The sequence below is a fragment of the Oncorhynchus tshawytscha genome, linkage group LG09, assembly GCF_018296145.1.
Source record: "Oncorhynchus tshawytscha isolate Ot180627B linkage group LG09, Otsh_v2.0, whole genome shotgun sequence".
NCBI lineage: Eukaryota > Metazoa > Chordata > Actinopteri > Salmoniformes > Salmonidae > Oncorhynchus > Oncorhynchus tshawytscha.
Window position 1 is genome coordinate 60,905,042 of NC_056437.1, and position 27,726 is coordinate 60,932,767.

Below are 27,726 nucleotides of genomic sequence, written 5' to 3' on the forward strand. Positions count from 1 at the left end.
GACTTGTAACTACTACCAATTGGATACCATGAAATTGGGGAGAAAAAAGGGGGTAACATAAATAAATAAATAATGTCATCGCTGTGTCTGATATGAAAAAAGACTGAAAAGCAGGTCCTTTTGAATGCACAACTGATGAGCTTCCCGCCTTCGCTGAGACGGGTCTGGCGCGAGTATCCAGGATGTAGCCTTGAAAAACCAAATGCTGGTTGATAACAAGTGGAAAGACTGTGGATTAAATGGAAATATAATTGTTTTTTTTGTCTTGGAGTTTGAAAATGTACTGACTTAAGTGGGCCATATGAAAATTTGATTAACTGTCCCGGTAAGCTCAGCAGATGTTGCCGGGCCAGCGGGCAGCCCTGAATGTCGAGCCCCGAGTTTCACAAAGGGGAATATTTTCAGTTCAGCTCAGCAAAACACCAAGTGGCAAGTCACCTTTTCCTTGAGGCCTTGCTACTGAGGTGACACGCCTCTCTCTGACCCCTGACCTTCAACTCTGTGACCTTTGACCCCTCTTTCCCTCCCCTGCGGGGGGCAGACTGACTTACCTCAGCCTGTGGTGGCCCTTGTCTTTGTAAGGTGCGATGTCCAGGGACGTCTCTTCCCATGTCATGGCGATGCCCTCCAGCGACTGGAAGGAGAAGAAAAAAAATAGACGTTTGAATGTTAATGTTAACAGACGGAACAGAGATGGGCCGGAGGGGGCGTGTGTGTGTGTGTATGCGACTGTGTGTGTGTGTGTGTGTGTGTGTGTGTGTGTGTGTGTGTGTGTGTGTGGGTGTGTGTGTGTGTGTATGCGACTGTGTGTGTGCGTGTGCTTGTGTGTTGCGCTCCTTCTTATATGATGATTTCTGAATCAGCAGGAGCTTGAAGCAGCTCTTAAGACAGGAAACCATTGATCTTGGCAGGCACCTCCAGTGAGAGGCCTTACATGGCCATGGATCCTCTCTCTGACTCTCTCTTTCTTCCTTCCTCTCCTCCTCCATGACTTATCAATGAACCGCGTTGGGGTTTGAGGGGCTAGAGGGGTTAGGGGGGCTTGGAGGGAGGGCAAGGGGGCTATTTCAAACGCCTCTGTTCCCTGGTGGCCGACGGTATTCACACACTATATCTGTGTTGATGTAACCTCTGTGACAGAGGAGCACTGTGTCTGGGAATTTATAGGGTTAAAGGCTGCTAAGGCGAGGGGAGGGAAAGAGAGAGAAAGAGGGGGGAAGAGAAAGAGAGAGAAAGAGAGAGAGAGATAGAGGGGTAGCGAAATAGACCCTCAGAGATGCTTACATAGCACAAACAGATCTTGGACCAGGCTAAACCCTTATGGGGGGGGGGGTATAATTTTGGGGTCAATGCCATTTCAATTCAGTCACAAATTGACTTAATAGAAATGGAATTGATCCCAACAACCCTGGTTATAAGAGCAGATGTACACTGCACCTGTGGGCCATTCATCATTCTAACACTACACTGACCTTACTGAATGCTTGGATATGCTGTGATCACAGATGAGGAGCCATTACACTCCCTAAAGACTTCCAGGATCAGGAGTGACTAATTACATTTAGACCTTTGACCCTTATAACCAAAGCAAAAGGCTCCGATGACTGAACCCTCAGACCCCTAGAGGCATGTGTTGAGAGATGCAGGGACTGGGAGTCCATGATTAACGTGCTATTGAAAAGACTACGCTTTGCTGTTAACCCTGTACAGTAGGTGTGCGAGAGAGGAGGTAGGTAGAGAGGAGGAGAGAGAGGAAGGGAAGGCGAGAGAGAAAGGGAGAGAGAGAGAGAGAGAGAGAGAGAGAGAGAGAGAGAGAGAGAGTGTAAAGGAGAAGGGTCTGAAACAGACCTGTTCTATGGAGAGCTCTTTGCTGGCGGCTCCGGATATCTCAGAGATCTTGTCAGCGTGCTGCTCGAGGCCCAGGGCCACGATCCTCTCCAGGGTGAACTCTGGACTGGTGTGGTCAAACGACCGCTGAACCTCGTGGCAGATCTGCTTCCAGTGCCTAGCAACAACAGTCACAGACTGTCACCAGGTCATTGGGAGTTTTTATTAAGATTTTTTAATGACTGCAATGGTGTAACGTCATACTGATTAAAAAATAAAATAAAATACTTGACCAGATTTAGCAATGTTTGATGTGTGACGTGATTTTCTTGGATCACTTGTGGGATCATACCACAGACAAACGTCCAATGTTCCTATCAAGTTGGGTACTTCTACTGTGTTGTACTCAACCTGTTGGATTCACTTGTGTCTGTGTGAAGTGAGGCTTACACTTAAAAACATGGAGGGTCTGGTACCATCATCTAACTGGACATTATTGATGCAGTCCTATAACCTGAGTGTGATTGACAATATTGACACATTGAAGGAGGAGTATTAATGGAAGAGGAGGAGGGAGAAGGAGGAAGAGGATAGATAAGGAATATGTGCCCGAAGTCAGCCTCTGGCTATGTTCTGCCATTTAATCACAGCTTGGATTCCTCTCACTAGGAAACCCCCTAGTTACCCACAGCACCACGGTACCTTAGCCCCACTTGACTTTAACCACAAGACACCCGCCCTTCCTTAACTACAGACCAGGCACACAACCCAACCCCACCATCTTGCACTCTGATCTCTCTCTCTCTCTCTATCCGCCCCCATGGAATCTAGCTGCGCCGCTGTGCACCCTGGGACCTGGTAGAGTGCAACGGAAAATGTGTTTTCTCTTTCTGCCTTTTCTCTTTTTCCGCTTTTTCCCCCTCTCTCTCCGTCAGACGTAATCCTCTGTTTATTTTCTTCTATTCCCCAGAGCGCGGCCCAGTCAGAAAGGATCTTTCAGATGGTTACATCACTGCCGATAGGCTACAACGTTATCTCGGAAATCTCTCCCTCCCTCCCTGTCATTAGGTTCCTTGTCAAAACATTCCGGATCGAGCTGGATAGATGGGAAGTGGGGAACATTGTTTTGGGAATGCCACAACCAATCAGATGGTGGGGAGGGGGCTGATGGGAGGAAGTGAAGTCGAGACTAGGACAGAAAGCTTTAGGAGGAACTGATGACCTGTAGAACCTCCGGGAAAGTGAGTGAAACATTTTTTTTGGGGGGGGGCCCAGTGAGCATTTACAATTGTCCAGGCAGGGACTGGCGCCAGCCCCCTTGGCTCGGTATGAGGATAGAAACTGGGGAAGGGTTGGAGAAAAAAGACTGGGGAAGAACTGGGGAATTGGAGAAGAGCCGAAGGCTTAGAAATCCACAGGTAGGTATAGACATACCGCATAGACATACCGCATAGACATACCGCATAGACATACCGCATAGACATACCGCATAGACATACCGCATAGACATACCGCATAGACATACCGCATAGACATACCGTATAGACATACCGCATAGACATACCGCATAGACATACCGCATAGACATACCGCATAGACATACCGCATAGACATACCGCATAGACATACCGCATAGACATACCGCATAGACATACCGCATAGACATACCGCATAGACATACCGCATAGACATACCGCATAGACATACCGTATAGACATACCGCATAGACATACCGCATAGACATACCGCATAGACATACCGTATAGACATACCGCATAGACATACCGCATAGACATACCGTATAGACATACCGCATAGACATACCGCATAGACATATTGTAGAAAACCCTGCTGAGTTTTGAACATTATTCTACAGAGAAGCACAACCTTGGGGGGAGAACGACGGAGGGTGGGTTTACCTACATTTACATTTGAGTCATTTAACAGACAATCTTCTCCTAACTGCTGTAGTGCATTTGAGGTTCAAAAGTAAAGTGAAGGAGAACGAGTGCTATGGGAGGAGCAGACTACACTGTTTGTGTATGAGAACGTAAGTGGACTTCTACACAGTACTCAAGAGGTGAGGATCGTCAGCAGGACATATTACTCTCTCCTGGCCTGACCTGTCCCTCATGGCTGGGTTCCTCAGGTCAGAGATGAGAGGGATGGTTCTCTTGAACTGGTCAATCCTGTTCTTAGAGAAGTCCACTATCTCCCACTGCTTATCCTGCAGACACACAACAACAACAACAACAGCAAAAGTTACATAACAAAATACAAAGTCCACTTCATTACCAAAATTGCGCAACAAATGCAAGGGACCTATTTAGCGCACGAGGGAAAAGTACAGGTGCCCAGTACCATGCAGAGTGCTTTGATACCAACGATGTGTATAAACCCTGGATGAATAACAGCCAATGAACAGCCATCTTGGTACTGCTCCTCCATTGTAAAAAAAATAATGTTTTAAAAAGATTTGGGAAGCTATAGAAATGTATTTAAGGAAAGGGGAAAGGGGGATACCTAGTCAGTGGTACAACTGAATGCATTCTACTGTGTCTTCCACATTTGACCCAATTTATGAACGTCTGCATTCGTTTTTGACACGTTTCTTCTATTGCAGACACCTTAATGCCTACTTTTAAATGATATTACATGAGCTCAACATAAATAAAAAAGAACAATTATTAAAACTGTCCTTAAAGTATATATATATTTTTACTAATGTTACTGTCCCAACTATTGAAATACTGTAGAATTCAATTCATTCGGAGGATTGCTCTTACTGGGGAATGCCAATATGGCCGACCTGCAGCCTCTCAATGGGCAAGACATAGCTTCAGCAATCCAGAGCAAATCATTGGATAGAACATAGAGTAGAATCAATTGTGTACTGTAGCTGTGGTAGATAAGACACTGACCTTGAGTTCCCTGCTGAGTTTGTGTAGTTTCTTGAACATGGCCTGGGCGGTGTTCTCCATGCTCTCTGTCTGCAGAGTGACAAACTGACCCGCCTTCCACTCATCCCAGTGGGCATCCCACTGCTGGGTGATCTCCCACACCTGCTGCAGGTAGTCTAGGTCCTACAACACAACACAGAACATACACACATCCCCTTTACAGCGCAATGCGCATCCTACCACAAGCCTACGTTATGACCTCAGATGGTGGGGGGGGGGGGCTTACAAATGAACCCCAAAACATCCTCCTTACTCTCTACATTGAGTGAACGGGGAAAAACCCTTGTCCCCTCATCTATGTCATTTTATTTTACTAGGCAAGTCAGTTAAGAACAAATTCTTACTTACAATGACGGCCTACCAGGGAACAGTGGGTTAACTGCCTTGTTCAGGGGCAGAACGACAGATTTTTTTTACCTTGTCAGCTCGAGGATTTGATCTGGCAACCTTTCGGTTACTAGTCCAACGCTCTAACCTCTAGGCTACCCGCCGCCCCAAAATGCGCGACCATAGCACCCCACTCGTGGCACGGTTCTTCTATACTGAAGATGCCCATGCCGTGGGTTGGGGTTATGGGTAGGTGGGCTACCTTCTCCAGGGTCTGTACGTCTTTAGAGCACGGCTGTTCAAGCTTGAAGATGCCCAGGCCGTGGCGTATGGTTCCCTCCTCCTCCTTCAGCGTGTCCAGCTGGCCTCTCAGCGCTGCTACCTTCTCCAGAGCCAACTCGCACGTCACCCCACTACCAAACGGACCTGCAGTACGGTACACGCACAGTACATACATGTATACGTGATACCTTGTAATGTGTATACTTTGCATATATACACAGCACAGTACAGACACGCAACTGCACACACGCGAGAGATACCGGTACATGCAAACAGTAAGCAGAGCTGTTAATTCAACAGCAGTAAGCGTGACAATGTATAATACTGTATGTAGTAACCTTGAGCTGATTTCACAGTAGAGAAACGGTGTGATTGTATCAGCGATGGTAATCTGTTCTGTTTAACTCAACAGCGTGTGGTAGGGGAAGTAGAGAAGAAGTGTTTCTCCCTCTGCGTCATTCATGTTGTTTCACAGCTTGAGCCCAGAGGTCAGTGTGTCACGACTTAACCCCCTGAGGAAGGGATGGATGAAGAGGGAGAGGTCAGATAAGAAGTGGAAAATAAAGAGCATCAGGGGGGGACGAGAGAGAGGGGTAAAGAGGGGAGAGATAAAATAAAGAGCAGGAGGGAGGTTGAGAGAGAGAGAAAAAGAAAGAGAGAGAGGAGTGAACCCCTTTTGTACCCTGTGAGAGTATGAGAAAGAGGAAAGCGGGTTGGTTGGGGTCCCAGGTCCCCCAGGCGGCCCCTGCCAGATCCCCACAAAGCCCCCGAACTTCCATGCCCCCCGTAAACTTCCCAGACTACGCCCACGCTTAGTCGCTCACCACCACCACACACACTGCCCTCCGACGGGGCCCTATCCCCAACCAGAGCCCAACACTCAGGCCCCAGCCCAACTCTCAGGCCCTTCCCCATCCCCAGCCCAACTCTCAGGCCCTTCCCCATCCCCATCCCAACTCTCAGGTCCCAGCCCCAGCCCCATCCCCAGCCCAACACTCAGGCCCTTCCTATCCCCAGCCCAACTCTCAGGTACCAGCCCAACGCTCAGGCCCTTCCCCATCCCCATCCCAACTCTCAGGCCCCAGCCCCATCCCCAGCCAAACTCAGGCCCATCCCCAGCCCAACTCTCAGGCCCCAGCCCCAGCCCAACTCTCAGGCCCCATCCCCATCCACAGCCCAACTCTCAGGCCCCATCCCCAGCCCAACTCTCAGGCACCATCCCCAGCCCAACTCTCAGGCACCATCCCCATCTACAGCCCAACTCTCATGCCCCATCCCCATCCCCAGCCCAACTCTCAGGCCCCATCCCCATCCACAGCCCAACTCTCAGGCCCCATCCCCAGCCCAACTCTCAGGCACCATCCCCATCTACAGCCCAACTCTCAGGCCCCACCCACAGCCCAACTCTCAGGCACCATCCCCATCCACAGCCCAACTCTCATGCCCCATCCCCATCCCCAGCCCAACTCTCAGGCCCCATCCCCATCCACAGCCCAACTCTCAGGCCCCATCCCCAGCCCAACTCTCAGGCACCATCCCCATCCCCAGCCCAACTCTCAGGCCCCATCCCCATCCACAGCCCAACTCTCAGGCCCATCCCCAGCCCAACTCTCAGGCCCATCCCCATCCCCATCCCAACTCTCAGGCCCATCCCCATCCCCATCCCCAGCCCAACTCTCAGGCCCCATCCCCATCCCCAGCCCAACTCTCAGGCCCCATCCCCATCCCTATCCCAACTCTCAGGCCCCATCCCCATCCACAGCCCAACTCTCAGGCCCCAGCCCAACTCACGCCCAGCCCCATCCCCAGCCCAACTCTCAGGCACCATCCCCATCTACAGCCCAACTCTCATGCCCCATCCCCATCCCCAGCCCAACTCTCAGGCCCCATCCCCATCTACAGCCCAACTCTCATGCCCCATCCCCATCCCCAGCCCAACTCTCAGGCCCCACCCACAGCCCAACTCTCAGGCACCATCCCCATCTACAGCCCAACTCTCATGCCCCATCCCCATCCCCAGCCCAACTCTCAGGCACCATCCCCATCTACAGCCCAACTCTCATGCCCCATCCCCATCCCCAGCCCAACTCTCAGGCCCCACCCACAGCCCAACTCTCAGGCACCATCCCCATCCACAGCCCAACTCTCAGGCCCATCCCCAGCCCAACTCTCAGGCCCATCCCCATCCCCATCCCAACTCTCAGGCCCACCCCATCCCCATCCCAACTCTCAGGCCCATCCCCATCCCCAGCCCAACTCTCAGGCCCATCCCCATCCCCATCCCCAGCCCAACTCTCAGGCCCCATCCCCATCCCCAGCCCAACTCTCAGGCCCCATCCCCATCCCTATCCCAACTCTCAGGCCCCATCCCCATCCACAGCCCAACTCTCAGGCCCCAGCCCAACTCACGCCCAGCCCCATCTCCAGCCCAACTCAGGCCCCATCCACAGCCCAACTCAGGCCCAACACCCAGGCACCGCCCAACTCCCAGGCCCAGCCCCCACTCCAACTCCCAGGCTCTCAGGCAGGACATTTCAGCTTCAGACAGACAGACCCACCATCACCACCATCACCAGCACTGTACCACAGCCTCTTATCTGCTTTCAATTAGGCTTTTCACTGGATGACTGCCTGCTGCTATTGTTAAAGCCATGATGCTACTAGTAGAGTAACAGGAGTTGTAATGAGGGAATAACTGATTCTACAATCCTCACTAGACTGGAGAGTTCTCTATACTATACGTGTTGTACTGGGCTGGTGCTGGTCCCAGATTTGTTTGTGTTGTCTTGCCAACTCAACAGGTCTGGGATCAGGCTAGGGTTGAGGTACGTACTAAGGCTATGGGATAATTTGATGGTCTTTATTCATTGACTATTCACAGACTGTTGTCTCTGTGCAAAACCATCAGACCAGTTCTTTTTCTTCTCTTTGACTGTGATGTGCCCTTCACACAGAGAATGAATATGATGTGGCTGACCCAATTGACTGGGATATTATTGTGTGTGTATGTACGTGTGTGTGTGTGTACTGTGCTATTATTGTAGAAAGTGGTGTGTGTGCTCGCATCTGTGTACTGTGCAATTATTGTAGTGTGTGTGTGTGTGTGTGTGTGTGTGTGTGTGTGTGTGTGTGTGTGTGTGTGTGTGTGTGTGTGTGGAGGTGGTCTGGTCCTGAATACTAATGTCGCAGAGAACAAAGTCTGCCTGCTGGCCTCATTAACCTTTCCAGTGCTACAGTCACAGCCATTGTTTTCACCTTCTAAACATTCCCCCCATTCTCCTCTCAACAGGTTCTGAGCAGAAGGGACGGCTGGGGTGAGAGAAGTAACCTTCAAGGAGCTCTGGAATAGAACAGTGGGATAGAATTGCGAAAACACACAAAGTGAGGTGACTTTGTGGAACTTGATACGATGAATTTGACTGTTCTAGCGTGCACAACGTAACGTGCACAACTTTCCCCACAGTGAGGAGGGGAATGGTTCACATTCCGAGACGTGTTAAAAGTGTAAAACTTTTAGATTCAGATGTGGTGAGACAAAGTGTGTAAGAGAGAGCCGAGAGATGGAGAGATGGGAAGGATATGTAAGTCTGTCATGACAAAAACAATGAGACATCACACGCCTCTCTCTGTGTTCACATAAGAGAGAGAGAGAGAATGAAGAGAGAGAGAAGAGAGAGAGAGAGAGAAAGAGAGAGAGAGAGAGAGAGAGAGAGGAGCAAAGGGATGAGAGGGAGGTAAGAGAAAAGTAGGACAGGAGGTTTGTCCTCTTTGATACGGTTTGGCACGGCATCTTGTTTCGAGTCGTAGACGTGTGCGCGCGTGCGCATGTGTGTGTGCGTGTCTGTTTGCCTGTGGAGGAGGAACAGCGAGTTCAATCAGATTTTTAATGGAAACAGAAAATAAGAGAATAAACAAAAGTAAGGGAAAAAGTCTCCCTACAACGAAGGATGGCACAGCCAGAATGGGAGATGTCAGACGTGGAGAGAGACAGAGAACATGTCGTCCAGGCCTCTGGGGGAGATGTCATGGACCAGCTGGGAAGATCATTGTCAATCAAGACAAGATAAACCCCCCCCACACACACACACACACACACACACTACCCCTATGGTGCTACTAACATGTCCTTATACAGTCTGCCATGGAAACCTGTGTGTGTGTAGCCTTCTGTACTGTACAGTATGTAGCCATTGCCTTACATCAGACAGCGCGTCGATTCCGCCTGCACTGATCTGTCTCGTTTCTCGCAAAGGACAGTGGGATAGATGAAGAGTAGTCCGGCTACAATGGGCTGTCTAACGTTCAAAAATACTACCTATGCGACATCGTCTGCTGCTGAACCCCATTTCTGCCTCGAAATGTATCTAAGCTAGAACAATAAATCTGTCAATAATGTGGACATGTTTCTGTTGAGGAAGTCTTAGTCCCACCATTTTACATCCAGCTAAGAACGTTTGTGTTTCATGGAGCAGTATTTCAGAAGTTTGACATCTGGGCACAAAAGCTAGCATGAATTTGTCCAACATTTAGCTTGCTAGCTGAACCAGGCACTGAAACGATGCTAACCAACCAGCTACCTACTTAGCTAGTGCTGCCAAACACAATGTTGAACGCTTCCAACAAAAGCTAGCTAGTAAGCTACTGTAGTGCTAGCTGACCCAACGGTACAAAGTTACATGGTAGCGATAGTGGAGAAACATGCTGACTTATGAACTGATTTCTGATAACAGTTCCTCCTAATGCTGGGGCTGCACGTCAACAACTTCAGGGTAATTCAAACAGGCTAAGCAAGCTTTTCATATCAGTAACTGTTAAAGGAAGCGCTAGCTAGCTAACTAACGTTTAGCTATGTCAGTAAACTAGCAGCTACACACGTTAGCTAAGCAGCTAATCAAGTCACTGCATTGGCGACCGACGTCCTTGCACAGACTTTGTGCAAAATGTCTCACAATTGCAAACTTTGAAATCACTACCACAACGTTTTTTAAAATCATTTTTGCTAGTTATTCTGCTTATTTCACCGAGAGTCATATGAAAGCGCAGTGATATAAAACATTTGCAACTATGTTTTCACTGTTGAATGGCGGAAGATCTGGAATATTCCAAATGTGAATATGAGTTCCACGTCCTACAAGACAGACAGGTTGAGGGATGAGAGTGACACCGTCTGACGTAAAACAGGCGATTAATTGCAATTCCAATTCAGGAATGGAATTTATTACCTGGATATGCATATTCCTTAACAGGAATTCAACTGAAAATGGAATGGAATTGACCCTAACCCTGGTGTGCAGAAGTACTGTCAAATAATCTGCCTGGTGTATGTATGGCTGTTTGTGAGACATCTGTGTATGGCTGTTTGTGCGACATCTGTGTATGGCTGTTTGTGAGACATCTGTGTATGGCTGTTTGTGAGACATCTGTGTATGGCTGTTTGTGAGACATCTGTGTATGGCTGTTTGTGAGACATCTGTGTATGGCTGTTTGTGAGACATCTGTGTATGGCTGTTTGTGAGACATCTGTGTATGGCTGTTTGTGAGACATCTGTGTATGGCTGTTTGTGAGACATCTGTGTATGGCTGTTTGTGAGACATCTGTGTATGGCTGTTTGTGAGACATCTGTGTATGGCTGTTTGTGAGACATCTGTGTATGGCTGTTTGTGAGACATCTGTGTATGGCTGTTTGTGAGACATCTGTGTATGGCTGTTTGTGAGACATCTGTGTATGGCTGTTTGTGCGACATCTGTGTATGGCTGTTTATGCGACATCTGTGTATGGCTGTTTGTGAGACATCTGTGTATGGCTGTTTGTGAGACATCTGTGTATGGCTGTTTGTGAGACATCTGTGTATGGCTGTTTGTGAGACATCTGTGTATGGCTGTTTGTGAGACATCTGTGTATGGCTGTTTGTGAGACATCTGTGTATGGCTGTTTGTGAGACATCTGTGTATGGCTGTTTGTGAGACATCTGTGTATGGCTGTTTGTGAGACATCTGTGTATGGCTGTTTGTGAGACATCTGTGTATGGCTGTTTGTGAGACATCTGTGTATGGCTGTTTGTGAGACATCTGTGTATGGCTGTTTGTGAGACATCTGTGTATGGCTGTTTGTGAGACATCTGTGTATGGCTGTTTGTGCGACATCTGTGTATGGCTGTTTATGCGACATCTGTGTATGGCTGTTTATGCGACATCTGTGTATGGCTGTTTGTGAGACATCTGTGTATGGCTGTTTGTGAGACATCTGTGTATGGCTGTTTGTGAGACATCTGTGTATGGCTGTTTGTGAGACATCTGTGTATGGCTGTTTGTGCGACATCTGTGTATGGCTGTTTATGCGACATCTGTGTATGGCTGTTTATGCGACATCTGTGTATGGCTGTTTGTGAGACATCTGTGTATGGCTGTTTGTGAGACATCTGTGTATGGCTGTTTGTGAGACATCTGTGTATGGCTGTTTGTGAGACATCTGTGTATGGCTGTTTGTGAGACATCTGTGTATGGCTGTTTGTGAGACATCTGTGTATGGCTGTTTGTGAGACATCTGTGTATGGCTGTTTATGCGACATCTGTGTATGGCTGTTTGTGAGACATCTGTGTATGGCTGTTTGTGCGACATCTGTGTATGGCTGTTTGTGAGACATCTGTGTATGGCTGTTTGTGAGACATCTGTGTATGGCTGTTTGTGAGACATCTGTGTATGGCTGTTTGTGAGACATCTGTGTATGGCTGTTTGTGAGACATCTGTGTATGGCTGTTTATGCGACATCTGTGTATGGCTGTTTGTGAGACATCTGTGTATGGCTGTTTGTGAGACATCTGTGTATGGCTGTTTGTGAGACATCTGTGTATGGCTGTTTGTGAGACATCTGTGTATGGCTGTTTGTGAGACATCTGTGTATGGCTGTTTGTGAGACATCTGTGTATGGCTGTTTGTGAGACATCTGTGTATGGCTGTTTGTGCTAGCAGATGACCTGAGCTGCTGAAGGTCTGGACAGTAATCTGCATTTTCTTCTTAAACTCCTCTGCTGAGAAGATGAGGCTGCCCTTGAACTTGTCCTTGTGTTTCTTCAGCATGATGTCACTATCTATCACCACCTGTTGGAACCACACCCACTCCCCGTTCAGAGCCTCCAACATCTCATGGACCTGGGGAGAGAGAGAGAGAGAGACAGAGAGAAGGGGGGTTAAAACAAGAGGTGGGGGTTGGATGGGTGTGCGTCCGTCGGCCGCGCTACTCACAGCCTGGTCCACGGTGACCTCGTACTTCTCCAGGATAGCAAACTGTTCGTGGATGGGAGGGATCTGACTCTCAATCTTCTGAAGGTCTCCCTGTAGTGTCTCCAGGAGCTTCAGACTCTCCCCCAGCTCCACCAGGGACTGAGGGGGCTGGCTCAGCCTGGACACACACATAGTAGTTCATTGACCCTTTTCATTCACTAGCAGCACATACAGTACACATCTTCTGGACTCTGAAGACCCCTGCAGATAAAACGTTTCTGACAGGTCACAGGTCAAAAGGCCTGTAATCTAGCTATATGCCGCACATATGCCTTTCCACCAGACACACTGGTCCCACTTTCAACTTTAAGGCCCATAAACTCTTCATGAACCTTTTATAAAGTGGAACCCACACACTCCCGGCCCCACCCTCCACCACCCACCCACCTGAGAGCATTCTCCTGCAGAAAGACGTGCAGCTCTTTGAGCCTGGTGCTGGCCATGAGGCTGAGCAGCTGGGTGAACTTGCCCTGCCACTCGTTACAGTGCTGCACCAGGCTGAACTTCAGGGGAGCACAGTCCAGCAGCACAAACTGAACACTCAACACCGTCTCCTCCTTCTGAACATTGTTGGCCACCTCCGTGTACCTGGGGGAGGAGAGGGGTGAGAGGAGGGGGGGGAATATGTGTAAGTACATGTACAAGATAAAGACCATACTTTGACTTCAATAGGAACCGATACACTGTTCCTCTGATTCCTAAAGATTCTACTTTGTTTACTCACATAATTATCTGTATAATACAGTAAACACTCAAATACAATGCTAAATGAATTACCATCAAACAAAAGTCAAGACCACACAAGGATTAAAGCAACATGGTCTGACTGTTCTATTGACATGGGCCAATAGGAACCTGCTGAGCCAGACCAGCGTGTCGTGTACAAACATAGAGTGTTGACTCTCCAACGATTTACATCGCACTGTCCCAGACAAATCCATAAGACAATATCTCACTGTCTCTCGCTAGTCTCCAACATGTTTACCATGCACATCCATATGACAGGCTATACAGTTGAAGTCAGAAGTTTACATACACTTAGGTTGGAGTCATTAAAACCCGTTTTTCAACCACTCCACAGATTTCTTGTTAACCAACAATAGTTGTGCATGACACAAGTAATTATTCCAACAATTGTTTACAGACAGATTATTTCACTGTATCACAATTCCAGTGGGTCAGAAGTTTACATGCACTAAGTTGACTGTGCCTTTAAACAGAAAATGATGTCATGGCTTTAGAAGCTTCTGATAGGCTAATTGACATAATTTGAGCCATTTGGAGGCGTAACTGTGGATGTATTTCAAGGCCTACCTCCAAACTCAGTGCCTCTTTGCTTGACATCATGGGGAAATCAGAAGAAATCAGCCAAGACCTTCAAAACGCCTGAAGGTACCACGTTCATCTGTACAAACAATATTATGCAAGTATAAACACCATGGGACCACGCAGCTGTCATACCGCTCAGGAAGGAGACGCGTTCTGTCTCCTAGAGATGAACGTACTTTGGTGCGAAAAGTGCAAATCAATCCCAGAACAACAACAAAGGACCTTGTGAAGATGCTGGAGGAAACAGGTACCAAAGTGTCTATATCCACAGTAAAACAAGTCCTATATCGACATAACCTGAAAGGCCGCTCAGCAAGGAAGAAGCCACTGCTCCAAAGCTTCCATAAAAAAGCCAGACTACGGTTTGCAACTGCACATGGGGACAAAGATTTTACTTTTTGGAGAAATGTCCTCTGGTCTGATGAAACAAAAATAGAACTGTTTGGCCATAATGACCATCGTTATGTTTGGAGGATAAAGGGGGAGGCTTGCAAGCCGAAGAACACCATCCTAACCGTTAAGCACGGGGGTGGCAGCATCATGTTGTTGTGGTGCTTTGCTGCAGGAGGGACTGGTGCACTTCACAAAATAGATGGCATCAGGAGAGAGGAAAATTGTGTGGATATATTGAAGCAACATCTCAAGACATCAGTCAGGAAGTTAAAGCTTGGTCACAAATGGGTCTTCCAAATGGACAATGAGCCCAAGCATACTTCCAAAGTTGTGGCAAAATGGCTTAAGGACAACAAAGTAAAGTTATTGGAGTGACCATCACAAAGCCCTGACCTCAATCCTATAGAACATTTGTGGGCAAAACTGAAAAAGCATGTGCAAGCAAGGAGGCCTACAAACCTGACTCAGTTACACCAGCTCTGTCAGGAGGAATGGGCCAAAATTCACCCAACTTATTGTGGGAAGCTTGTGGAAGGCTACCCGAACGTTTGACCCAAGTTAAACAATTTAAAGGCAATGCTACCAAATACTAATTGAGTGTATGTAAACTTCTGACCCACTGGGAATGTGATGAAAAAAATAAAAGCTGAAATAAATCATTCTCTCAACTATTATTCTGACATTTCACATTCTTAAAATAAAGTGGTGATCCTAACTGACCTAAGACAGGGAATTTTTACTAGGATTAAAATGTCAGGAGTTGTGAAAAACAGTTTAAATGTATTTGGCTAAGGCGTATGTAGACTTCCGACTTCAACTGCATATGTTTAACAGAGAGGATACAGGGACAGTTGGGTCTGGTTGGGACCCTCTCTCTTCTTTATCCATTCCCATGGGAGTAGAATGAACCTGCTCCTAGATTTTTTTATTTAACTAGGCAAATCAGCTAAGAACTAATTCTTATTTACAATGACTGACTAGGAACAGTGAGTTAACTGCCTTGTCCAGGGGCAGATTGACAGATTTTTACCTCGTCAGCTAGGGGATTCAATCTAGCAACCTTTCGGTTACCGGCCCAACGCTCTGACCGCTAGGCTATCTGCCGCCCCGATGCTGGCACCATCGAGAGCATCCTGACTGGTTACATCACTGACTGGTATGGCAACCTCCGACCGTAAGGCACTATAGAGGGTATTTGCGTACGGCCCAGTACATCACTGGGGCCAAGCTTCCTGCCATCCAGGACCTCTATACCAGGCGGTGTCAGAGGAAGGCCCTAAAATTTGTCAAAGATTCCAGAAACTCTAGTCATAGACTATTCTCTCTGCTACCGCACGGCAAGCGGTACCGGAGTGCCAAGTCTAGGTCAAAAAGGCTTGTTAACAGCTTCTACCCGCAAGCCATAAGACTCCTGAACAGCTAATCAAAGGGCTACCCAGACCCCTCTTGTACATATTACCTTAATTACCTCGACTAACCGGTGATTCTGTACCGGTACCCCCTGTATATAGTCTCGATATTGTTATTTTACTGGTGCTGTTGAATTATTTGCAACTTTTATTTGATATTTTTAACTTAACACTTCTTAAAGCAGTGCTTGTAAGTAACCATTTCCCTGTATGGTTGTATTGGGCGCATGTGATAAATACAGTTTGAATTGATTTGATACAAACACACCCGCGGGAAGTAGGGGTGCTTAACAACCAGGGGTACCATCTTACCGTGCTGCATTTGTGTTGTTGCAATAAAAAACGATGACACTATTTATCTGTTGCATTATTGATATGAATAGATCATGCGATTGGAGTAGGGGAGAGAGAAAAACATGGGCCCCATTCTGCACGGTGAGCTCTCAGCTCTGTTTTGTAAGCAGCGCTCTCATGCTATGCTCTGATCTATTCCGTTGTGGGGGTTTGGAGTCACACGCGCTCTGTTGTATGATAGACAGTTGAGTTAGTCTCTCTCCCCCTCTTCTCTCCCTCTTGTGGTGGATATCAAGTGATCTGGAGCAGCACTCGCAATAGCCTTCCACTTCTATTCTAAACTTGGCAAAAAGGGAATGGGAACCATATGAAATTAGGAACATGGCATTCTCTCGCCCTCGCAGGCCTGCTCCTGCCCATGTCAAAGACGTCGGTGTACTAGCCCACTAGTCTGGCAAGCAACACAGTGCAGGCCGCCACCAACTGGTGCTGGATCGAGGTGATCGCTTTTCTCCACGACGGAGCTCATAACTGACCATTTGTGCTCCGTTTTAATAGGCTAAATCTTAGTTACAACACCACTCTCGTAATTTCTCTCTCTCTGTAATTATGCAGTACAAAGAAATGTGCGCTCTGTTCACAATGGTCTATTCCTAGGCGGCGCGTGAGTTTGTGAGTTTCAAGATGGGGGAAGTTTACAACTGATCCTGCCATTTCTACCGATCTGCGTGCCAGTTTCGTGGCATAGTTTCATTTCAATTAAAACGTTTTTGTTTCTCAAAATCATTGTCACGTGGTTAATAATACAAATGGGAATTTAAATGATAAAAATCTAAAAGCATAGGCCAATGTAGCAGTAGGCCAATGTAGCAGTAGGCCAATGTAGCAGTAGGCCAATGTAGCAGTAGGCCAATGTAGCAGTAGGCCTATTGTCAACTAAGTACAAATACATACAGCTGACGAATAAAAACTGAAAATGCAGGTTCTTTCAATCGCATTCATCTCTCTACTCCGCCTGTCTGCCTCCCTTTTCTATCTGTCATGACTTGAGCTATTGCTAGTGAAGTGCAACATTGTATCAAGTAGCCTATTCTGGGCCACTAGCCTATTCCAGGTGCTCAGAGTGTCCCGGGCCAGTGAGCTTGGGACAGAGTCAGCTGTTTTTGCACAGACACAGCTGATTTTGCGCAATGGGAAATGTGTTCAGGTATTTTATGACGTTTCCACTGGTTATATGGGATCCTCAGAGCCTGGTGATTATCGAGGGGGAGAGAGTTGGAAAAGATTTTTCAAATACGGCGAGGAACTATTATCATTCACAATGGATTTAATTAAAAAACGAACTTCGTTGACTTACTGTATGAGGTGAAGAAGAAATGACTGAGAAGCTCAGCTTAGTGGTGGTGAGTTCAGACAATAACAAATCAGACGTCCCCAAACGGGCACTTTCTACCATTTGCACGGAGCAGGTCAGTTAGTCTACTTCTAAGCGTGCTCCGGGCGCGTGCTCCGGGCGCGTGCTCCGTGCTCCGGGCGCGCGCTCCGTCAACATTTAGAGGGCAGAGAAACCAGACACATGATCACATGGAGCTTTCCAAGCAAAATACAATGAAAAAAAATGACTAAACTAATGGTATGAAATAAACCCAAACCTGTATCTCACATGTGTAGCAACATGCCTGTAGGACTAATTAATCCATGCATTAGCATAAACGTATGTAACCAAATGATGAGGATTAACAGTAAATGTACTACTGGTGACATACACTGAGTGAACAAAACATTAAGAACACCTTCCTAATATTGAGTTGCACCCCCCCTCCCCTTTTGTCCTCAGAACAGCCTCAATTCCTTGAGATATGGACTCTACAAGGTGTTGAAAGTGTTCCACAGGGTGCTGGCCCATGTTGACTCTAATGCTTCCCACAGCTGTGTCAAGTTGTCTGGATGTCCTTTGGGTGGTGGACCATTCTTGATACACACAGGAAACCGTCAAGCGTGAAAACAAAGCAGCGTTGCAGTTCTTGACACAAACCGGTGCACCTGGCACCTACTACCATTCCCGCCCTCAAAGGCACATCCATCTTTTGTCTTGCCCATTCCCCCTCTGAATGGCACACATACACGATCCATGTCTCAATTGTCTCAAGGCTTAAAAATCCTTCTTTAACCTGTCTCCTCCCCTTCGTCTACACCAGTGGTTCCCAAACCTTTACGGCCTGCGACCCCATCCGGGAAATTCTCCCGCCCACAATCACGTGAAAAAAAATGATGTAAATAACAGCCCATGTTGACTTTTTTAATTGGGGCTATGGCAGTCAATTGCAAAACGTTCTAACAGTATTTCTGATTGTATTCTCAACTCACCATCATATACATTTAATGTGGGGCTATGACAGTCAATTGCAAATGAGTCTGACATCATTTCCCTTATCTCACCACAACTTGATGCATGTCGCGTCAGAGCTTCCCAAAGTCAGGGGGCGTGGCCGACAGTGTGCTACCTCATCTCCCCTGTCACCTCCAACCTGGATGGATATTTATTTTCATGCAGACGAGAGCAATGAATCAGCGTACCATGGGTTTTAAGGGGGAGACGGCACTGTATTAGCCTTTGAGTCAGGAACCAAAAACTCTTCCATTTTGACACGTGAATGCGCTTCCTGCAGCATTCAGTCACATGACAGCTCCATCAGCTGTTCGATTTCACTTTACCCGCATGTCAACTGAGCCTGGATCACAGTCAAATAGATTTCGCTGATTCGGTCACTCATCTGTATATTTTCATTGTATTTACCCTGCATGCTCGCGCTCAGTTCGTTCAGTTTCCCAAATGTCTGTTACATAGGCACGGAGACACATTTTCTTTTCATTACACAGTCAACAAAGTCAAACAGTTCTTCTCTCAACTAAAAACATCTTTCCAACACTCCCCCTTTCTAACCACCAAGCCTTGTTGTGAAATGGAACATCGTCCATCGTCTGTAGTTAACAATCGAAGTTGCCTGCCGCGCATCTCTGAGTTCTGCGCTCAGCTCTTTTGCCCACCAGTTGCTCTCGGTGTATCCATTCTAGCTCAGTGGGTGTATCATAAAATCAGTCCATATGGCAGAGGGAGACACATTCGTAACTAGAGTGTAGAGGCCTGCCCGCCGTCCCGTGATAGATGGAGCCCCATCTGTGCAAAAAGCCCACCATTTGATCCCATAGTCTGTTTTTCGCCAATATAGCCACGCAGGACACTGAAAATCCCCTGTGCCGTTTCAGGCTCGGGAATCGTGAGACAGAACAATATGTCCTTGTGAATAGCATCCAGAGACATGTATAGCGAACAAAAGTCAATGCACGGGCATCTTGGCTCTCGCAGCTAACATCTATTTAAGGAGCATAAGGTGGGGAATTTGAGTGGTTCAGTCAGTGTCCTCTTGATTGTTAGCTACAGCATCAATTCTTAGTTTCACAGTGTTATCTGTTAAAGGTATCGATGTGAGTTTCTGTTCCTCTGCCTCCCCACACATTGTTTTTTCACCATATCAATTGTGGACGGTAATATCAAAGTCACTGCAATAGCGTGTGGTTTCATAGCATAGCAGGCTTAGCCATTCACCGTGGGAATGACTCGAGTGCAACGGTCAGGTGCGGCCTGGGTCAAGGCGCGACCTCTAGTTTCGGGAACCGCTGATCTCCACTGATTGAAGTGGATTTAACAAGTGACATCAATAAGGGATCATAGCTTTCACCTGGATTCCCCTGGTCTAGGTCAAGGTATATGTTTTGAACACTCAGTATATGTAATGGGGAATTGATCCAAAATAAGCAATCAAAGGTCAAACAATTAACACAATGAAAAACTGTGAATGCGCAAGAACTGGGGGGAGAGAGCTAAGTGCATTCTGGGTAACGGAGTGCATTCTGGCCACCCACCCCTTCTTCTTGTCTCAACATTTCAAATGATACTCAAGACACATTATCTTCACACATATTATAGATGCATTGCTTTTCACTGACATCACACTAGGCAGGCTGTCTAGTGGTTAGAGCATTGTGCCAGTAACTGAAAGGTTGCTGGATCGAATCCCTGAGCTGACAAAGTAAAAATCTGTCATTCTACCCCTGAGTAAGGCAGTTAACCCCCTGGGAGCCGTGGATGTTGATTAAGGCAGCCCCCTGAACCTTTCAGGTTGGTTTAAATGTGAAAGATACGTTTCAGTTGAATTCCTTCAGTTGTACAGCTGACTATGTATCCCCAGCTAGGCCTATTGCCAAGCAAGCAGCCCAAATTACAGGCTGCTAGGCGTATGGGCCAACAAATTTGTGATTTGAAAGAAGCTAATGATCATCTATTGCTGAGAATGATTTTATTTATTTCTGTATAGATATGAGTAATTATATAATTTTGGTAAATTGATTTCGATGTAGTTTAGCCTGCAGTGACTACTATTACTGAATCTTGTCCTAGGCTTAGGCTACTGATCACATTAGGTATTGTATCAAAACATCTTCCCGCGGCTATGTATCTAAGGTCCGTTCTGTAGCGCAAGCTGATCCTAGATCTGTGACTTCTAACCCTGTTGAGGTAGATGACCTGTTCGCCAGATCTGTTCTTATTTTAGCCAACGCCACCGTAATTCTTTCCAGTGAACAACAGAGCTCGCTAAAGCTAAAGAAAACACAGATCTGGCAACCCCCCCCCCCCACTAGCCGTTAGAGGGTCAAACCTGGCGATGTCGGCGTCGAAGGAGGACACGGGGGGGTTGAGACGCTGGTATCTCCTGATGAAGGGGTCCTTGTTGATCTCCCAGATCTCTCTGTGTTTGTCCCAAGTCTTCAGGTAAGCCTGCAGGTGGCCTGCGTTGGCCGTCATTCCTGCTGCTACCGCTGCCTGAATCTTACCGATCTCCTCATCTTGTTCTGGGTTTAGAGAAGGAGAGAAAGGGGAATCAACCATATCAACTAGGCCAAAGCAAATTATATTTCTAGGATGAGTTATTATTGAATTGTCCAGATCCTTGTCCAGATCCTGCTCTGGGGGAAGAAAGAGAGAGAGAGAAAGAGAGAGAAAGAGAGAGAAAGAGAAAAGAAAGAAAGAGAGAGAGAGAGAGAGAGAGAGAGAGAGAGAGAGAGAGAGAGAGAGAGAGAGAGAGAGAGAGAGAAAGAGAGAGAGAGAGAGATTCCATATGGAGTAGGCCCTGAACTGATACAGATATTTTTGTATTCCGTCCATCCTCTCACCTGCCAAAGATTTTTTTATCTCAATGAGACATGCCTGGATAAATCAATGACGACAGTTATGGTTGCAACTTGGAATATGTTAACCTGATCTGAGATCTGTGGATAGAGGCACCTTCTACCACAAGCTCACCACATGGTAGATACATACCGTAACTGTACACTCGACGACATAGACTGCATGCTTCCACACACTCCTAGTTAAATACAGTGAGTTGACACACCTTTGACACATTGTAACAGGCACTTACACGTGTTAGAAAAGGCTTTTCGTGAGTGAACACGTTTAACAGCCCGGCGCGTGTCACTAGGGATCAACTACACTATGTTGATTGGGTTTCAGGAGCTAACAGCAGGAGCTGTAACAGCATTCCCCCTCGATAGAGATATGGCTGGAGACAAACACACACACACACTCACACACACTCAGAGCTATGGAGAGGGGCTACCTCTGACCTGCTCCAGTCCACCATCTCCTGACTGTTTGATTAAAGCCAAAGCCCAGATACTCCCCGTGGACAACCTGCTGTCAATCAAACCAGGAGACAGCTGACGGGAGAGCTGCTTAAAATGGACAGATGAGGATAGGATGAAGAGAATGGTAGGAGGGGAATGGGGTTAGAATGAGGTCAGGGTGAAGGAGCAGTGGATGAAGAGGAGGAGGATAAAATGGTAACAAGAGTGTGGAGTGAAGAGGAGTGAGGATAAATGGTAACAAGAGTGTGGAGTGAAGAGGAGTGAGGATAAATGGATGGGGGGGGATGGAGTGCAAATGAAGAGTAGGAGAGCAAAGACGATATGGTGAGGACGAAGAGATGAAATGATCTGGATGAAGAGCAGCAGTGAGAAATGAAAGACGGACGGGGTGAGGTGAGGTGAGGAAAGGTGAGGGGTCAGAAGTGAAAATAGAGAGAACTGAACATAAGGATGAGTCAAGGAGGAGGAGGCGGGAGGCGTGAAACAGCGAGGTGAGTGGGGTCTCTAACCTCTGTCTGCGCATGAGGTCTGTTACCTATGATGCAGCGTACAGGTTTCCTCTGTGAGTGTCTGCGTGTGAGGAGGTCCGGGAGGCGTTTGAACACAGAGATGGTGCCGATCAGCTGACAACTGATGTTGTTCACGATCTGAGCCAGTTTCTGTAGAGTGGGGGAGAACTCCACCTGTTGGACACACGCACACACGCACACGCACACACGCACACACACACACACACACACACACACACACACACACACACACACACACACACACACACACACACACACATCAATAAGTTTTGCCTCTCGGCTTAAAGACCTAACAAGCTCTCCTGCTATCATTTTCCCAAAAACTCTACATTCCTTTTATATAAAATATTACTTTAAAATCTTTTTTATTTGTAATAACATAAGCGAATCCTCCTGTACAAATAATACCAAAAGGTTCATGCTTTCTGAACTGCACCCTCCTAGCCTATCAACGATGCAGATATTGTACATACACAAAGCATAAATCATTTGTCACGGCTGATTTATAAAGTGTGGAGAGAGAGGAGTGCGAGAAGGAGAGGGAGAGAGAGAGGGAGAGAGTGCGAGAAAGAGAGAGAGGGAGAAAGAGGGAGAGAGAAAGGGAGAAAGAGGGAGAGAGAAAGAGGGAGAGAGAGAAAGGGAGAAAGAGGGAGAAAGAGAGAGGGAGAGAGAGAGAGAGGGAGAAAGAGGGAGAGAGAAAGGGAGAAAGAGGGAGAGAGAAAGAGGGAGAGAGAAAGGGAGAAAGAGGGAGAGAGAAAGAGGGAGAGAGAGAGGGAGAAAGAGGGAGAGAGAAAGGGAGAAAGAGGGAGAGAGAAAGAGGGAGAGAGAAAGAGGGAGAGAGAAAGGGAGAAAGAGGGAGAGAGAAAGAGGGAGAGAGAGAAAGGGAGAAAGAGGGAGAAAGAGAGAGGGAGAGAGAGAGGGAGAAAGAGGGAGAGAGAAAGGGAGAAAGAGGGAGAGAGAAAGAGGGAGAGAGAAAGGGAGAAAGAGGGAGAGAGAAAGAGGGAGAGAGAGAGGGAGAAAGAGGGAGAGAGAAAGAGGGAGAGAGAGAGGGAGAAAGAGGGAGAGAGAAAGAGGGAGAGAGAAAGGGAGAAAGAGGGAGAGAGAACGAGGGAGAGAGAGAGGAAACTGAGCTGCACTTCCTAACCTCCTGACCAATGTATGACCATATTAGAGAGACATATTTTCCTCAGATTACACAGATCCACAAAGAATTCGAAAACAAATCCAATTTTGATAAACTCCCATATCTACTGGGTGAAATTCCACAGTGTGCCATCACAGCAGCAAGATTTGTGACCTGTTGCCACGAGAAAAGGGCAACCAGTGAAGAACAAACACCATTGTAAATACAACTCATATTTATGTTTATTTATTTTATCTTGTGTCCTTTAACCATTTGTACATTGTTAAAACACTGTATATATATAATATGACATTTGTAATGTTTTTATTGTTTTGAAACTTCTGTATGTGTAATGTTTACTGTTAATTTTTATTGTTTATTTCACTTTACATATTCACTTTATATATTATCTACCTCACTTGCTTTGGCAATGTTAACACATGTTTCCCATGCCAATAAGGCCCTCGAATTTAATTGAATTGAGAGGGAGAAAGAGGGAGAGAGAGGAAGAAAGAGGGAGAGAGAGGGGAAGAAAGAGGGAGAGAGAGGAGAGAGCGCGAGAGAGAGAGAGAGAGGGAGAAAGAGGGAGAGCGAGAGGGAGAAAGATGGAGAGAGAGGGAGAAAGAGAGAGGGAGAAAGAGGAAGAGGGAGAAAGAGGGAGAGAGAGAGGGAGAAAGAGGGAGAGAGGGAGAGAGAGAAGGAGAGAGTGCGAGAGAGAGGGAGAGAGAGAGAGAGAGAGGGAGAGTGTGCGAAAGAGAGAGAGAGAGGGTGAGAGAAAGAGGGAGAGAGGGAGAAAGAGGGAGAGAGAGGGAGAAAGAGGGAGAGAGAGGGAGAAGGAGGAGAGAGAGAGAGAAGGAGGGAGAGAGAGAGAGGGAGAGAGAGAGGCAGAGAGAGAGGGAGAAAGAGGGGGAAAGAGGGAGAAAGAGAGGGAGAGAGGGAAAAAGAGGGAGAGAGAAAAAGAGGGAGAGGGAGAAAGAGGGGGAAAGAGGGAGAAAGAGAGGGAGAGAGAGAGGGAAAAAGAGGGAGAGAGAGAGAGGGAGAAGGAGAAGGAGAAAGAGGGAGAGAGAGAGAGGGAGAGAGCCAGGGAGACTTGGTGTCCTGTTATGATTTATAATGCTATCTTAATACGTAAAATAACTTGCGCTGCGTTCAGTTCTGCGTCTGTTAGACAAGGACAAAGGATGTTCTCTTCCATTGTATTCTAAATAGTGCCGAGTTGACGACCTGTCTGGCTGTGTCTCTCACTGTGACTCAGACCTTGGAAATGCTACAAAATCATGTGGCATCCTACACTGAGAATGGATGACATTGTTCTCCTTCAAACCGAGGTTAGTACGTGTAGGAGTAATATTGCTAGAATCCCTGGTAAGAGTGTACACGTGAACAAAACATATGTCTCGTGAACTGCTTGGAAGTCTATTACAATCTGCAATGCTTATGCATGAGTGTTAAAAACTGTGTGTATGTATGTGATTGAGTGATCGTGCGTGTGCGCGCGTGCATGTTTCTCCGTTTGTGTATTTGCGTGAATCGTTGTGTGTGTGATCTGTGTGTCCCTTCTACCTGTGAGGTGGCCCCAGGGCCCTCGTGGCGTAGTACCACCTGCACCCTGAAGAGGGGGTTGGGGGAAGTCTTGCTGTCTCCGTTGATGGCCTTGGACAGCTCCTGTAAGGACCACTTGATGTTGAGACGGAGAGCCTCCTCCACCAAGCCATCCATCTTCTCCGTGTACACAACCCAGTGCTGCTGGACCTGGGACACACACACACACACAAACGGCAAGCAAACACCCCCCACCCACACACACACACACACACCCACACACACACCTACTATTATCTGTCCATCATAAATTCACTCAACCACTTAATGTCATCTATTCATAATTTGTTCCACAGGTGAAGTTCTAAATGAAGTGATTTTCTAGATGAACAGTTTTCATTTTCTATAATGAAATTACCCCCATAATTGTATCTTGCTAGCCACTATTTGTGAGTACAAATTAGCACAAAAAGTAGGGAAGCAAAAACTAGCAAAGAATAGGTACCCTCCCACACACACACACACACACACACACACGCACAATCCTATGTGATCAAATCTGAGGGCCGCACCCTAACCCACAAATATAGACAATGTGATGTAGGCTACGGTCAGAGACGGCAGAATGATTTCCTGACAGGGGCTGCAGGCTTTTCTTTGGCTTGATCTAGAAGTTTCTGTTTATAATTTCAGAGATGTTGGTCGGCTATTTGTTAAGCAACTTGTCTATAATTAGATACACGCAGCTTCTCTTCTGGCATTAGACTATATGTTGCCCCAGAAGACTAAACAAATCCTTGTTCACCAGAATAATGTCATAAATCGATTTGAATGCAGGCTTCAATCTAGATGACAGCGGCCATTTTGTCTTTGTCATCTCTGCCTCATTCGCGGAGCAAAGACACTTAGGGAACGGGAGAGAAAATGAAATAACTCAACAACAACTAAACTGGAAATACTTCCTGTGCAAAATGTCCAAAAGCATCGGTCTGACCGGTTGTAGGGAAATAGAAACCTGTGAAACAGACTCAACATGTTTCTGTTAAGATTTCAGTTCGGCTTGGATGCATATTTTATGTGGTTGAAATACGATCAGCTTTTATGATGCTGATAGCACCTCTGCAGACTGTATCTAAACTGTGCATTCAAATTCTCTCAAGATGCTGAAAGAAATCAATCATATTTCTCCACTCCTGTTCCCGTTCTCTATATTTGGTGTACTATTTTACTGCAAGAAATGCATAGTTCTGCAGGGGTTAGTATTTAGGCTATGTGAGAGGTTATAGACCTACAGTCAGTGTCCTGATTTCCACTTAACCCATCTGAACAGTAGGCTGCAGTTCCCTTGACGTGCCATAGGCCCATTTGAAGTCCCCGTCTTGTGACTGTTGAATTTGTATAGCGCCGCACAATATCACACATAACATAGCCGGGCACTGCTATCATCCTATTTGACCATTTCACCAAAACTTTCCCCAAACATCTTGAACTCTCCATCTCACAGCTTTTCTCTTACTGAATTAAACTCCGACATTGTCCTTTTTTGTCTCAGTGGATCGACGTGACCCTTTTCTGCCCGTCCCCAAAAGCGTTTGGCGATTGGCTGTAAGCTATTTGGCGTGCGTACAGTTAGGCCCTAAAGCTTAGGCTTATGCGCGAATGCCAGACAACCTAAATTCATGAAAGAAAAACCTCAATGTAGCCTATAGATATAAATTGCACACGAACAACACTTTTTTTTAAAAATGTAAGGTATTGTTTTCTCTTTAGTCAACCCGCTCGCCGCCAACCCGCCCTTCATCCACACAATATTTAATGACCCTAAGCCCACCCGCCCTTCATCCACACAATATTTAATGACCCTAAGCCCACCCGCCCTTCATCCACACAATATTTAATGACCCTAAGCCCACCCGCCCTTCATCCACACAATATTTAATGACCCTAAGCCCACCCGCCCTTCATCCACACAATATTTAATGACCCTAAGCCCACCCGCCCTTCATCCACACAATATTTAATGACCCTAAGCCCACCCGCCCTTCATCCACACAATATTTAATGACCCTAAGCCCACCCGCCCTTCATCCACACAATATTTAATGACCCTAAGCCCACCCGCCCTTCATCCACACAATATTTAATGACCCTAAGCCCACCCGCCCTTCATCCACACAATATTTAATGACCCTAAGCCCACCCGCCCCGCGGATATAACCGATTCAACCCGCGCATCACTACACCACACACCTCTGGTCCGTCTGTGCGGAAGGTCTCGTAGACCCGGGACATGATGGCTACGATGTCCTGGTGTGCTGAGTGGAGCCGCTGGAGCTGGGCTTGCTGGTGGGCCTGCTGGTCCCCCTCAAACTCCAGGTCCCTGTACACTGTCTTCCCATCCACACGCACAAGCAGCAGCTCACTGATCAGACCACACTGACGGGAGATGGCCAGGTTGGCTGCCTTGTACTCATCCACGATGAGCTGGATCTGATAGGGAGGGGAGAGGAGGTTAGGTGGATGATGGTTAATTTGGAGGAGAGGAGAGGAGAGGCTAGGAGAGGAGAGGCTAGGAGAGGAGAGGCTAGGAGAGGAGAGGAGAGGAGAGGAGAGGAGAGGAGAGGAGAGGAGAGGAGAGGAGAGGAGAGGAGAGGAGAGGAGAGGAGAGGAGAGGAGAGGAGAGGAGAGGAGAGGAGAGGAGAGGAGAGGAGAGGAGAGGAG

The 27,726-nt window shown here is 47.1% G+C and overlaps 1 protein-coding gene across 1 annotated transcript in view; it reads right to left on the reverse strand.

The window, feature by feature from the left end:
• dnah2 (dynein, axonemal, heavy chain 2) overlaps positions 1-27,726 on the reverse strand; it is a 252,152-nt gene that overhangs the window by 170,060 nt on the left and 54,366 nt on the right. Inside the window, exons 17-28 of the mRNA XM_042327174.1 lie at positions 27,256-27,495; positions 25,027-25,215; positions 22,346-22,493; positions 20,823-21,015; positions 13,067-13,267; positions 12,641-12,797; positions 12,373-12,547; positions 5,377-5,540; positions 4,749-4,910; positions 3,951-4,054; positions 1,849-2,005; positions 552-634 (exon numbers count right to left, since the gene is read on the reverse strand). Coding sequence (XP_042183108.1) covers positions 552-634; positions 1,849-2,005; positions 3,951-4,054; positions 4,749-4,910; positions 5,377-5,540; positions 12,373-12,547; positions 12,641-12,797; positions 13,067-13,267; positions 20,823-21,015; positions 22,346-22,493; positions 25,027-25,215; positions 27,256-27,495 — 1,973 coding nt within the window. The remainder of the gene's footprint in view (positions 1-551; positions 635-1,848; positions 2,006-3,950; positions 4,055-4,748; positions 4,911-5,376; positions 5,541-12,372; positions 12,548-12,640; positions 12,798-13,066; positions 13,268-20,822; positions 21,016-22,345; positions 22,494-25,026; positions 25,216-27,255; positions 27,496-27,726) is intronic.